This window comes from Cryptomeria japonica, chromosome 6, assembly GCF_030272615.1.
Source record: "Cryptomeria japonica chromosome 6, Sugi_1.0, whole genome shotgun sequence".
NCBI classification, from domain to species: Eukaryota; Viridiplantae; Streptophyta; class Pinopsida; order Cupressales; family Cupressaceae; genus Cryptomeria; species Cryptomeria japonica.
In genome coordinates this window covers 70519522-70534768 of record NC_081410.1, presented here as the reverse complement: position 1 = coordinate 70534768, position 15247 = coordinate 70519522, and the positions used below count along the sequence as shown (strand labels likewise).

The 15247-nt window shown below is 38.2% G+C and overlaps 1 protein-coding gene across 6 annotated transcripts in view; it reads right to left on the bottom strand.

Moving 5' to 3' along the window:
* Positions 1 to 15247, bottom strand: part of LOC131064206 (helicase and polymerase-containing protein TEBICHI) — a 156577-nt gene that overhangs the window by 137333 nt on the left and 3997 nt on the right. For 5 of the 6 annotated variants that reach the window (XR_009358149.1, XR_009358150.1, XR_009358148.1 and 2 more), the window contains exons 2-5: positions 1913 to 2460; positions 620 to 1785; positions 383 to 474; positions 8 to 271 (exon numbers count right to left, since the gene is read on the bottom strand). Coding sequence is in view for 3 of the 6 variants with exons in the window: in XM_059207156.1 (XP_059063139.1) it covers positions 8 to 271; positions 383 to 474; positions 620 to 1785; positions 1913 to 2460 (2070 nt within the window). In the remaining 3 variants the exon portion in view is untranslated. The remainder of the gene's footprint in view (positions 1 to 7; positions 272 to 382; positions 475 to 619; positions 1786 to 1912; positions 2461 to 15247) is intronic. The other variant, XM_059207155.1, reaches the window with a different exon arrangement.

Genomic DNA, 15247 nt, shown 5'->3' with positions numbered 1-15247 from the left:
GTATAACCTGCCATGGGTAAAGCTTGGTGATACCCTTTTTTGCATAAATTTCACATATTTTGTCTGGAAGCCATGAACGGAGCTCTAGATTGTCTGTAAAAGAAATATTACTTGAAGGTGTTTTAATATTCTCCTCCCTAAGAGAAAGCTCAGAAGGATCCTTGCCTTTTGTTTCAGCCAGTTCCAATTCTTCTACTACTGGACTATCATTACATACTGCAGCATTCCTGTTTATGACTGTAATTTTCTTTTCATATCCTTGATTCTCTGACTACAAGTATGAAAAAGATGCAATGTTCAGAATTTTGGTATCATGACAACTCAAAGGTGCAAAATATTTATTAGCAGACAATTCAAAGCATAAAAAGAGCATGGTCCTCACATTTTGAACAGCATCATCCTTTAAATGTTCGTCTGAGGTATCTGCATTAACAACCTCAGTGACTCTACAATCTTCAGCCTTCGAAGAATAGTCTGAAATTTTCAGGGCAACATTAATCATTCATTGGTCAATTCTATTTAAATTTGTATCATTAAATATTTTGAGAAGCAGACTAATAGCAAATGTTAGATAATTTCTGCAAAAAAAAACATTGCATATAATTGAAAGGAACTTTACCTTGAGTGTTGTTCATAGTGATATTATCCTCAAATAGAACGTTAAAATGTCTGACTGGCAAAGCAGAGTTTCCTATACCAGTTGTTTTAGATAGACCCACCCTTCCAACATGTATCTTTTCATTGTTTTCGGTGCATTCCTCTGGCATGGGTACTTTAGAGGATGACACACTCAAATCAGGAGCTTCTGATGCTGCACAGTGAAACTCCCGTCCAGATACAACTGATTGCTGAAGTTTATTGCCAGATGAAACCCTGTTTGCAGCATTATGAGACTCCAAATTTTGGGTATTGACTGTGCATCTTTCTATTTTATCTGAAAATGAATTCTCTTGCACATCTTCACTATTTGTGTGTGCAGAAGCATCACAATCACCCCTAGCATTATTATCTGTTTTGGCAGCAACTAGACCATCTGCAACCTGAATCGCATCATTCCAGAATTCGTCTCCTGGGGAAAGAGAGCTACGATACACCCATCCAAGAGCTTTATTCGCAGACCCTTCATTCACAGCAGCATTGGGAGTAAATGGAGATATGCATTGTCTTCCATTCTCAGGCGTTGGAGTTGTATTTGAAGACCCTTTAACAACAACAGCATTAGGAGTAAATAGCACTATCTGTTCTATTCCATTTTCAGGAGTTCCACTACATTTTCTTAAGATCTTGGGAGTTTCGCTTATGAAAAAACCACGAAATTCCACTGGTCCATCAATTTCAGAAATATCCTGAGAATTTTGCATTGCATTAGACTCTGAACTTTTGGCACTAGCATCCATTGCATTTTTGAAAACCTTGCTCGTGTGTTGCACTATTTGCTCATTGCTATCATTTTCCTGACCCTTGAATTTTTTAGTTACATCTGTAGACTGTCCTACTGGCAAGTCTTGTAATTGAGATGTACAAGAAGCAAATAATTCATTCCCAGTATTGCTTGCATGGTCAGTCAACTTTCCATTGTGACTATAAGGCTCATCCAATAGTATTTCTGGCAAGTTATTACCATCTTCTACACTACATTGTTTTTTCCTCAAAATGTCCTTATATGGAGACAGTTCAGAGACACTTGCTGGTCTCTTGTTCCTATTTATCTTTTGAGATGCCAAAGGTTCCTCATTTGAAGAGGCTTCTTTTAACACAAGTCCACTGCCAGGATAAAAACTCAGCCTAAAAAATCGATATTCAACTTTGACTTGCATTCATTAGCAATAGAATAATATACAAGTTCAAACCCTAATAAAAGGACAAATAATAATATATTAATGCTTTGCCGTCAATTACTAAATAAGAGTACCTGGAGCACATTGCCAGAAAGCTATTTGCAAACTGGCTAAGTTCTTCACCATGCCCATTATGGGAAGATATTTGATCTTTATTGGAAAATCCAGCGGATGAAACTCCAGCCTCAGAATGCAACAATCCAATAGAACCATGATTCATGTCAGATGGTTTCCCATTTTCTTCCAATAAGGCTGGATCAGAATACACCTCCTTTCCATGTTCTATTGTCTTTCCTTCTTCATTTTCATGACTCGCCTTACTAGATAAAGAGAACAACAGAGAACTTGAGCATGGCTTGAATCTTAGAGAACTTTCTTGTGAAGTTTTCTCCAGCAAGGGGGAATGCTGCTTAGCTTCAAAAGTCAAATTTTGCTTAGCTGTATCTCCTTTATTTGAGTCATGACTACTTGAACGAACATGATCAGGCGAAATAAGTCCATCATGTGAATTCACTAAATAGCCATCCAAACTACATTTTGTGTTGGGAGAACTCACATCCTTATTGATCTTGAGTAGCTTACCAGATGGAGACAAGCATTTCTTCTTTTTGGAAGGGAAAAACTGCAAAGAAATCAAGTTCATATGACAGATGACTTATACAGAATGTTTAAAATGCTCAATTGCTAATATTTAGATAATTGACTATAGCTCATTTATATAATCTTCAAGAATATCATGAGAATGATAATTTTGTATAATTCAAAGCTCACTCAAAATTAGGTAAAGTCAAGAATACATATTGCATTTAAAATGAGTCAAACTTAAGCTCACTCAAAATTAGTAAAGTCAAGAATACAGATTGCGTTTAAAATGAATCAAACTTTATTGTTCTCCAAGATGATAATCCTTTAAAAAGATTGAAAAAGCTTAAGCAGGAAGAAAATAATGTTTTCACCCTTTTGTTGGGGTTAAGATAATAAAAATGCACAACTTTTCAAAATCAATCCACCTGCAATTCTTCAAGATGGCATTTCGACACATGAGCTTTATAATCATGCACCAGACCCAAGAAAATCCTTCATTATTTCCCTCACTACCCTTTGTGGGGTTGAGAAGCAATGACCCTCTTACCACTTCTACAAAGATACAAGTGTTTTTTTCTCATGGAAACAAAGTATTAGACCATACTCTTGTATGGATTAATAACACATGTATGTTTTTGCCAAAGTTTGAATTACAACTTTCTCGCGTTACCTGTGGCAATATTTGATTTTGAGACATCCTAGAACACATGGTTGAATCTTTGACTAAAATTGCAAATTAATTGCCATGTTTGGAAGTCTTAATGCTCCGTGACACTACAAAATAAACTTCTGTAAGTGTTAATTAAATATAGTATTCCTTAAAAACATGCCTTCTAGGCCTAACATAAATGGTTAAAGTTCAAAGTAAATCCAAAACTATACATTAAAAACACTCTTCACAATTATCCATACATTTGAGTGCATATTTTTTATTTCTTTATGCCCTCTAGAAAAGCATTTTATTTAAATGATCCAATTACTATATGCCTTAGTGCTACATATTTTTGTGCTCAAATAGTTCTTTACATATTTGTTTTAGTAAGCTCCTAGCTCCTTGTAGTAAGCTTTTGAAGGGGAAATCAATTTTATTAATCAGCTTGTTTGACCATTTTAAAGTTTCCTTGTCTAGTGGAAGGTTTTCCTAGATTGAGCATCCACTTTGTATTAAGGTTAATCTGTTAATACAATGCAATTTGAATCACATTCAAGGAATACTTCAAGAATGCTGCCAGAGGTTTGCATGTTTGTTCATTAGAAAAGAAAACTCAAAAGAACAAAATGGATTCTCTTCAACCTATTTGTAGAATCCAAATGGATGTGTGAATTAGAAATCCACAAATGAAAGATGAAAATCAAGTAGCATAGAATCGGCAAGGTCAAATAGATTTTTTCATTATCAACTATAGTCTACAATTAAAAGAATGATAACAAATCAAAAGTAGGTGACTATAAGTTATATAAGATAATAAGCATGCATGTTACCATGCAGCAAAGTAAACCTGTTGTGACGTATTCACACATCGCCCCATTGCAAATGGGGACCCCTACTTTTTTGCTTTCTGGGGTTTGCTTTCTAGGTTTTTACATTTTGTCTGTTAGCCTTTGCTTTTCGAGTGCCGCCAGGGGGATCACTAGGATGGTAGGCTCTGCTTGAGCCGAGGTGTCTTTGGGGCCCCAGAATTAGGGTTTCTTTGAAAGTCTTCCTTAGGGCTTGGTTTTGCTCTTGTTGCTAATTGTGTCTTGCTTGGTGAGTGAGTATCATTCTTGAAGGTCCGAGCTAGGTCAAGTTGGTGAGTGATGAAGTCTAGAATGTCATCCTGATCTTCAAATGCCCTGAAATTTGGCTGTCTGGAATGTCATCCTGATCCTGAAATTTGACTAAGTCTGGAAAACTGAAGAATCCTCCAAAAACTAGATTTTGCATTATAACTCCTGGAGGTCCGAAACCACTCTCAAACATCCTGACAGTATATATGGAATATAACTCTTTCTTCTTTCTTATACTTAAATGTTATATTCCATACATGAATCCTAAGGGAGAGAGCAAAATGTCAAATTTCGCTCCCGACCCTTCCAAAGGGTCCAAAGCAAATTTCGCTCCTGACCCTTCCAGAGGGTCCAGAGCGAAATTCTCCATAAGACATTCTAGTTTGACCTAAATTTAGAACTAACTCATTCCCAAGCATTATTGAGGGCAAATCACTTGTTTGGATGAAGAAAAGTGAGAAATGAAATCAAGATTTGAGCCTAAATGTGAATTTCGCTCCTGACCCTTCCAAAGGGTCTAGAGCGAAATTCTCCCTAGACACCTTTTTTCTCCTTGTTTGCACTGGAAACCTTGATTCCTTGGGCATGGTATGGGCAAATTGACATATTCTTGCCTTAGGAAGTGATTTGAGGTGTTTGAAAGTGTGGATCTTGTCTAAAGCATGAATTTCGATCCTGACCCTTCCAAAGGGTCCAGAGCGAAATTCACCTTTTCCTCTATTTTGCTCTTTCATATGGCCAAGTTTTGGATTTTGAGGCATAGTTGAGGAGACTTGGATGCATGTTTGCCTTGGAAAGAAGGTTTAAGACTACAAAATGGTGAAAATCAACCTAGAATGGAAATATCGCTCTTGACCCTTACTTCGCTCCTGACCCTTCCAAAGGGTCCAGAGCGAAATCTTCCATTTGACCTTCTATCTTGCCTAAAATGATGAATAGAGTTTGAAAGAACCTTGAAATTGATCAAGTTTGAGAGAGAATTGGATAAACCAAGATTTTCGCTCCTGACCCTTCCAAAGGGTTTAGAGCGAAAATCCTCATAACCCTTAGTTTCTTCCTAATTTTGGCTAAGTGTTGGTCTCTAAGGCATGTATGGAAATGTTTGACATGTTTTTTGCCTTTGGGAATGTTTGAAAGCATTGAAAAGTGAAGGATTTTGAGCCAAATAGTGAATTTCACTCCTGACCCTTCCAAAGGGTCCAGAGCGAAATTCCTAAAAACGCCTATTTTTCCATTGGAGGAGGTCAAGTCCTTGGTTTTTTTGTAGCATGGATGGAAGTGGGATAGCATGTCTTTGCCTCTTGAGGTGGTTTGGAGTTGGAGAAATGAAAAAAATAAAGCTCAAATCATGATTTTCGCTCCTGACCCTTCCAAAGGGTCCAGAGCGAAAATCTTCATGGACCTCATTGTCTTCCTTGTTAGGCCAAGTTCTTAGTGTCCAAGGCATGTTGGAGGAAGGATAGACATATTCTTGCCTTGAGGAATGATGGAAAGTAATAAAAGATGAAATATCAAGCCTAGAATATGAAATTCGCTCCTAACCCTTCCAAAGGGTCCAGGGCGAAATTTCACCAAAACCACCTTTTTTCCAATTTTGTGTCAAGACAATTGCAAAATAAAGTGAATTGGGATGGAAGAGGTCCTTAGGAGTAACTTCAAGTTGCTAGGAATCATTGAAATTGAAGGAATTGAGCCAAATCTAGAATTTCGCTCCTGACCCTTCCAAAGGGTCCAAAGCGAAATTCTAAAATCCACCTATTCCTTTCACATTTGTGCCAAGCCGGGCCTAGACAAAGATGATAGAAGCCGTTGAGATTGCCCTTGAATGGATTTTTGTCTCCAAAAATGATGATTTTGGGCTAGAGGAAGAAATTTGCTCCTGAACCTTCCAAAGGGTCCAGAGCGAAATTGTGCAAAACCTATCTTTTCCCTCAAATTTATGCCAAGTCTAGTGTGGGTCAAGATTAGAGGTGTCCTTAGGCATGTCCTCAAATTGCCAAGAGTCATCAAATATGAAGAAATGAGCTCAAAACAAGAAATTCGCTCCTGACCCTTCCAAAGGGTCCAGAGCGAAAAACACTAAAACCATCCTTTTCTCCAAATTTTGTGCTAAGTCAGGCCTGGACTAGGGTGAGAGAAGCTATTTGGAATGCCTTGGAAAGATGTTTGATCACCAAAGATGCAAATTTTGAGCTAAAATTGGAATTTCGCTCCTGACCCTTCCAAAGGGTCCAGAGCGAAATTCTGGATAGGTCCTGTCCCTGGCTAGGTTTTTGAGCGAATTTGACTTTTTAGGCCTTGTGAAGATCAAACCAATGATGCCAAGTTGGGAAGTGGATTCAATGTGAGGGAGTCCAGATGAAGTGAAGTGAAGAAAATTAAATTGGGTGTGGATAGGCAAGCAAAAAGTGAATTTCGCTCCTGACCCTTCCAAAGGGTCCAAAGCGAAATTCCCATTATCACCTAATTTGCCCATATGAGAAGCTAAAAAGTTGAATTCCTAGGCTTTGTTAAGCCAAAACAAGCATATGCACACCTTTAAGAGGATTTTGGAGTAAGAAATGAGACAATTAAGGCACCAAGTTGCAAGTGTCAGACAAGGTGGCATCCCAATCATCACTCCTCCAGCCAGATTGGTCCACCTCAGCGTGTCCAGATTCAATGTACCTGACTCATCAAAGATGACACTAACTTCGATGTACCTACCCCAATTATCCATTGGTTGAATATTCCAGAGAAGACATGTGTCCAAATAATGCAATTATTTCATTGGCCAAAATTGAGTTGGTTGTAACAAACCCTAATTAGGGTTTTCATTGTAAAATATTGGCCATTGATCTCAAATTGATCTGAGCCATTGAATTGTATTAAGAGCGCTATATAAGCCCTGGCTCCTCATTTGTAAAGGCTAATAGTTAGGAGGTTAATGGTTAGTTGATAGAGGTTAGAACAGCTAATGATTAATAACAAATAGAATAGCAATTAGAGTAGAATAGAAAGAGAAGGCAAAGATTGTTGCCAGGATGTTGTTGTAAAAGACTTGTAAACTTCATTGAAGAAATGGTGAAATCTATGGGTCAATTCAACAATTTGCATGGTCTCTATACTTCTCAGATTTGATTTCATGTTATTAGATGAGTGGAAGAAATGTGTTTGATTGATGGTGAAATTTGTATATCCACACTACTAGCAGTTTGTTGATTGCAGACTTGCCTTGTGTAGTCAACTGGAATCATTCAGCTTAAGCTTGACTTCAATTGTCGCTTCTTCATTGACATGCATCAGCCTGATGGTGTCTATGCCTGTAGGCTTGTAGCGATGGTCTGAACATCATAAAACTTTCCTCCGAAGATCGCACTAACCTTGTGGAGATGGTCCTGGGATGTCAAAACAAGACTTAGTTAGAATTTCATCAAAGGTCATTCATTGCCCCTACATTCTTAGTGTCAGAATTAGATCCTTTCCTCGCCCTCATCCTTTTTTTCCTTTTTTCAAAAATCTAGGCTAGTGAAATCCTGTGTTCCAATAATATTCAAAGCAAATCAGACGTTCAGGTCGTCAAAAGTAAGTCCCCTTGTGATTCCAGCAAAAATCACATCATATCGCGAAGAGCTTATCCACGAGTAGAGATCCTACATAACAGAACCTTGGAGTTACTCCAACTGATCCTTCGACGAGATCTTCAACAGTTGGGAACTTTGTTCAAGAGAGGATAAGGTACCTTTAGGTATTTTATTCTGTGTTCGCATGTGCATAAAAAACACATCAACAAAACCATGGCCCATAAGATACCTATAAGATTTTGGAGGGAAGTTTACAATATTTATTGCAATAAAGATATACGAAGTTGTTTTAGTCACCACGAACCAAAACACCATCTTGGTGTATGAGACACTACTTGTAAAATTGCACAAAGGTAATGCTTTTCCATTTTTTCTTAAATATATTTAATGTTTTTAATTCTTTGGGTTTTGACTTTTTGGCCAAGCTAGCAATAATTCTAAACCTTGCCAATGCATCTAACCTATGGTACAAATTATGTTTTGGTTTACTTTGCATATTAAACAAAACAGTTAAAGATGACAACAATTGTTTGTCTCTATTTCACAAGGGACTTGATTTTCACAAGACCATTTGGCAATGCATGCTTTGCATATAGTTATTTGTCAAGTTGTTAATTCAGATTAGGTTGCCTGTACAAGTTTAGGTATACGGGTTCCACATTTATCTTAGGTCCAATACTATTTAGTATTTACTTATGTCTATACAAAAAATATAAAAAAATTAAGCAAATAATCAAAATGAAGCCATAAAATGCATAATATGAACAAAAATGAACAAAAAAATTCATAACTTTGCAACTTTTAACTAATAATTTAATAAATTTATGTGTACAAATATTTTAATGAAATAGACATCAATTTACACCAAGTACATGAGACTTTGCCCAAGGTGCAACAAGTCCACTAATGAACTTGAGCCTCACCTAGGGAAGGTTATGCTTTCCAAGCAATTCGAACTGATTCTAGGTCATAAATTTCCCAAGACCAAAAACCAATTTGAATTAGGTACCAATATGATGGGTGGGGTAAACCAGAAATGTGGCCTATTTGTCTATGGAAAAACTATTTGGATTAGGCCCCCTCTCATTATGTTCTTTTGAATCCATGTTTCTAAGTCTAGTTTACCTTTTAGGTTTTTTAATCTTTTGTTGATGGACTCAGTTTTATGCTTGCAGTTAGCTATCATAAAATTGTTCTTTTGAGTTCTACTAACCTACTTTGATCATTCATAGAGGCTACAAACATTTCCTTCTTTCTTTCTTTAAAAAGCTGGGAGTGATAAGAAAATCCCAAAGTGATTTTCACAAGACCGTTTGGCAATGCATGCTTTGCATATAGTTATTTGTCAAGTTGTTAATTCAGATTAGGTTGCCCGTACAAGTTTAGGTATGCGGGTTCCACATTTATCTTAGGTTCAATACTATTTAGTATTTACTTATGTCTATACAAAAAATATAAAAACATTAAGCAAATAATCAAAATGAAGCCATAAAATGCATAATATGAACAAAAATGAACACCAAAAAAAATTTCATAACTTCGCAACTTTTAACTAATAATTTAATAAATTTATGTGTACAAATATTTTAATGAAATAGACATCGATTCACCCCAAGTACATGAGACTTTGCCCAAGGTGCAACAAGTCCACTAATGAACTTGAGCCTCACCTAGGGAAGGTTATGCTTTCCAAGCAATTCGAACTGATTCTAGGTCATAAATTTCCCAAGACCAAAAACCAATTTGAATTAGGTATTGTTGTGACGTATTCACACATCGCCCCATTGCAAATGGGGACCCCTGCTTTTTGCTTTCTAGGGTTTGTTTTCTAGGTCTTTAGGGTTTTGTCTGTTAGCCTTTGCAGGATGAGTGTTGTCGAGGGGATCGTTGGATTACAAGCTTTGCTTGAGCCAGGATGAGTCCACAGGGCCCCAGAATTAGGGTTTCTTTGAGAGTCTTCCTTAGGGCCTGGTTTTGCTCTCGTTGCTAATTGTGTCTTGCTTTGTGAGTGGGTATCATTCTTGAGGGTCCGAGCTAGGTCAAGTTGGTGAGTGATGAAGTCTGGAATGTCATCCTGATCTTCAAATGCCCTGAAATTTGGCTAAGACTGGAATGCCCTGATCCTGAAATTTGGCTAAGTCTGGAATGTCCTGATCCTGAAATTTGACTAAGTCTAGAAAATTGAAGAACCCTCCAAAAACTAGATTTTGCAATATAACTCCTGGAGGTCCGAAACCACTCTCAAACATCTTGAAAGTATATATGGAATATAACTTAAAGTATAAGAAAGAAGAAAGATAAGATATAAGGAAATGTCACCTATACTTAAATGTTATATTCCATAAAATGATCCTGACGGAGAGTCCAAAATGTCAAATTTCGCTCCTGACCCTTCCAAAGGGTCCAAAGCAAATTTCGCTCCTGACCCTTCCAAAGGGTCCAGAGCGAAATTCTTCATAAGCCTCATTTGCTCCCTTGTTTTGGATACCAACCTTGTTCCATGGGCGAATTTGGGAAGGAAATAACATGTCTCTGCCTTTTGAGGTGATGGAACGTAGAAATGTGAAGGATTTTGGCCAAGATTAGGAATTTCGCTCCTGACCCTTCCAGAGGGTCCAGAGCGAAAATCCTTATGCACCTCAATTTATCACTTGTCAAGACCAATTTCATAGTTCCTTAGGCATGTTTGGGGGATTTTTGACATGTTCTGACCTTAGGAGGTGAGTAAAGGTGGATGAGATGAAGATTTTAGCCAAGAATAGGAATTTCGCTCCTGACCCTTCCAAAGGGTCCAGAGCGAAATTCACTATAATCCTCATTTGCTACCTTGAATGGGCTTAAAACCTGGTTCCTCAAGTGGAAAACAATCTATATTTGCCTGCAAGAGAAGATTGAAGTTTGAAAAATGAGCAATTAAAGCCTAAATCAATATTTTCGCTCCTGACCTTTCCAAAGGGTCCAGAGCGAAAATCAACCTAAGACTCATTTCTTGCCTTATTTGACCAAATTTTGATTTGCAAGGCATTTTGAAGGGAAGAGTAGACATGTTTGGATGTTGGAAGTGTTTGAAAGCCTTAAAAAAATGAAGGATTCTAGCCGAGAAGGTGAATTTCGCTCCTGACCCTTCCAAAGGGTCCAGAGCGAAATTCCTTGCAAGCCTATTCTTTTGACCTTGTGAAGGATGATATTTAGTTACCTCTTGACGTGATTTTGAGTTGGAAAAAGGAAGAATCAAGCCCAAATCATGATTTTCGCTCCTGACCCTTCCAAAGGGTCCAGAGCAAAAATCCTCCTAGACCTCATTTCCTTCCCTATTTGACCAAATTGTGATGTCCAAAGCATGTTGAAAGGGGAAATGGACATGATCTTGCCTTTGAGAGTGTTTGGAAGTTGTGAAAATGAAGGATTTTAGCCAGGAAAGGAAACTTCGCTCCTAACCCTTCCAAAGGGTCCAAAGCGAAATTCCTTATAAGCCTACTTTTTAACCTTTCTTGGACATGAAACCTTGTTCCTAGGGCAATGAAGGATGAAATTCTACCTTGCAAAGAAGTTTCAAGTTGAAAGAATTATGATTTTGGGTCAAGAATGAGATTTTTGCTCCTGACCCTTCCAAAGGGTCCAGAGCGAATTTTCTCAAAACCTCTCTTTGCTATCAATTTTTTGCTAGATCAAGTGTGGGCTAAGGTAAATTCAAGGAAAAGTTGCCCCTGAGATTGACTTTAAGTTGCTAGAAACCATGAAAGATGAAGGAATTGAGCCTAAAAATGATTTTCGCTCCTGACCCTTCCAAAGGGTCCAGAGCGAAAATCCTAAAAACCATCTTTTCTTCCAAAATTTGAGCAAAGTCAAACCTGGACAAGGGTGAGAGAAGTCATTTGGATTGCCTTAGAGTGAATTTTGGTCGCCAAGAATGCAAATTTTGAAGCCAAATGAGAATTTCGCTCCTGACCCTTCCAAAGGGTCCAGAGCGAAATTCTTAAGATTCCCCTTTTTCCTTGCAAATCAAGTCAAGATTTTGGTTTTTATGACCTGGAGAGGAGTGAGGCAAGGTGTTCTAAGTCTTGGAGGTGATTTGAAGTTGAAAGGATGGTGAAATAGCCCTAAAACAAGATTTTCGCCCCTGACCCTTCCAAAGGATCCAGAGCGAAAATCCTAAAATCTACCTATTCCTTTCAAATTTATGCTAAGCTATGCCTAGACCAAGGTAAAAGATGCCCTTGCGATTGCCCTTAAGTCGATGGTTGTCACTAGAAGTGATGATTTTAGGCCAGAAGAGGAAATTCACTCCTGACCCTTCCAAAGGGTCCAAGGTGAAAATCCTTCAATCACCTATTTTGCCTTGCAAAATCAAGATAAACTTGGGTTGGATGAGAGAAGAAAAGTGTTTCCTTGCCTTGTGAGGTGGATTGAAGTTGAAATGATGAAAAAATGAGCTACAAACAAGAAATTCGCTCATGACCCTTCCAAAGGGTCTAGAGCGAAATTCTTCATCTGCCTATTTCCTCCTTGTGTCAAGTCAAGACTAGGAGTCCTAAGGCGTAGTTGAGGTTGAAATGATGTTACTTTGCCCTGCAAGATGAATTGAAGTGAAGGAGATGAGGAATTGAGACCTAAAGCTTGGATTTCGCTCCTGACCCTTCCAAAGGGTCCAGAGCGAAATTCCCAGTATCACCTAAATTGCTCACAATGACAATCAAGAAATGGATTCCCAGGCCTTGGTGGAGAAAAGACTAGTGTATGCTTGCCTTGGAAGGTATTTTGGAATAAAGACATGATGGAATTTGTCCAAAAGTGCAAAATTCGCTCCTGACCCTTCCAGAGGGTCCAGGGCGAAATTCTTATAGGGCCTGTCCCTAGAAAGACTCTTGAACAAACTTAATTTTGATGTCTTCTTGTTGATGATTTAAGGTATAAAAGGCTATGTTGAAATGAATTTAGTATGTGTCCTTAATCATCTTTTTGTTTGTCTTGCAGTTAAAAGGCGACCTTCTCCAGTCCGGCATCAACAAGGACAACCTTCTCCAGTCCAGCATCATCAGGGACGACCTCTTCCAGTCCAGCATTCGAAGGAAAGGTACACCATCCATCCTGCACATCGAAGACAAAGGAAGTTAAAGCAAGGGTTCGTTGAAGAAGCAGACAGTTTCATAAGAGTTAATTAAAGTTAGCTTCTCAGCATCATCAAATTGAGCATCTACCAAGTTACAAGTGTCAGACAAGGTGGCATCCCAGTCATCACTCCTCCAGTCAGATTGGTCCACCTCAGCGTGTCCAGATTCAATGTACTGACTCATGGGAGATGGCACAAACTTCGATGTACCTACCCCGGTTCTCCATTGGTCAAATATTCCAGAGAAGACATGTGTCCAAGTAATGCAATTATTTCATTGGCCAGAATTGAGTTTGTTGTAACAAACCCTAATTAGGGTTTTCATTGTAAAATCTCGACCATTGATCTCAAGTTGATCTGAGCCATCGAATTGTATTGAGGGCACTATATAAGCCCTGGTTCCTCATTTGTAAAGGCTAATAATAGTCAGTCAGGAGTTAGAAGGTGAATAGTTAGAATATTGAATAAGTCAGTTAATAGTATAGCAATTAGAGTAGAATAGAAAGAGAAGGCAAAGATTGTTGCCAAGATGTTGTTGTAAAAGGCTTGTAAAACTTCATTGAAGAAATGGTGAAATCTATGGGTCGATTCAACAATTTCCATGGTCTTTATACTTCTCAGTTTTGATTTCATGTTATTAGATGAGTGGAAGAAATGTGTTTGATTGATGGTGAAATTTGTATATCCATACTACTAGAAGTTTGTTGATTGCAGACCTGCCTTGTGTAGTCAACTGGAATCATTCAGCTTAAGCTTAACTTCAATTGTCGCTTCTTCATTGATATGCATCAGCCTGATGGTGTCTATGCCTGTAGCGATGATCTGAACATCATAAAGCTTTCCTCCGAAGATCGCACTAACCTTGTGGAGATGGTCCTGGGATGTCAAGACAAGACTTAGTTAGAATTTCATCAAAGATCATTCATTGCTCCTACATTCTTAGTGTCAGAATTAGATCCTTCCCTCGCCCTCATCCTTTTTTCCCTTTTTTCAAAAAATCTAGGCTAGTGAAAACCTGTGATTCCAGCAAATCAGACGTTCAGTCATCAAGTGTAAGTCCCCTTGTGATTCCAGCAAAATCACATCGTACCGCAGAGAGCTTATCCACGAGTAGAGATCCTACATACAAGAACCTTGGAGTTGCCTCGACTGATCCTTCGGCGAGATCTTCAACAGTCGGGAACTTTGTTCAAGAGAGGATAAGATACTCGGTATTTTATTCTGTGTTCGCATGTGCATAAAAAACACATCAACAGGTACCAATGTGATGGGTGCGGTAAACCAGAAATGTGGCCTATTTGTCTATGGAAAAACTATTCGGATTAGGCCCCCTCTCATTATGTTCTTTTGAATCCAAGTTTCTAAGTCTAGTTTACCTTTTAGGTTTTTTAATCTTTTGTTGATGGACTCAGTTTTATGCTTGCAGTTAGCTATCATAAAATTGTTCTTTTGAGTTCTACTAACCTACTTTGATCATTCATAGAGGCTACAAACATTTCCTTCTTTCTTTCTTTAAAAAGCTGGGAGTGATAAGAAAATCCCAAAGTGAAATCCAACCTACAAAACCTTGTTTCAAAGTAAAAGTGTTGCACAAAGGTCCCTACTAGTAAACAAGAGGGCCTGTTGCTCCCTTACCACTACTATGGCCCAGGTTTATGCCTATTTAGCTTGCTCCCCATGATAATGCACATATACAAGGGAGTTTTTAAAAGCATGGTTATGTATAAAAAAGGTGTTAATTAAAAAGGGGGCACTTGTCACGGGCTAGGAAACTAAATCTATATTAAAAATTACAACCCTTCTCCTCACTTGGCCAGGATCCTCATAAAACATAACCAGCGCACAACATGAAGATCTCTGGGTATTTCCTCAGATGAAGTGTATATTCCAGGCATTGGCATAGATAATTCCAGAGAACAGCATAAGCTAGCTTCTTCATTGGTCTGTTCTCTCTGATCCCAAATGGCAAAAACTCCTCTTTTTCTTAAGTCTATTATGCTTTGATTTTAAGTATTTGAGTTTGCTAGTCAATGTAAGGCTTAATAATATGCTGTCAGGCCTGTTATAAAAATTTCCAACTTCGAAACTTTGATGGGACAGGAAACATTAATTGACTTCTTTATGTAGTCTTTGAAAGGCTCTTATCTCAGGAATTTCTAGCATACAACTTTTGTTCAGTTTCAGGCACTGCTATGGGAGAGATTAGTATTTTTCTATTGGCCATATGTGATTTCAATCATACTGATGTTGGAGCTATAGCTTTTACTATGCCAGCTACAGTCTTCCTAGGAAGCTTTATTTTGTTGCATTTTTCAGTTAGTTATGGCCATAGTTCCAGGACTCGCCGAGTCCTCACGAGTCCCGAGCCGAGTGACCCTAGCCGA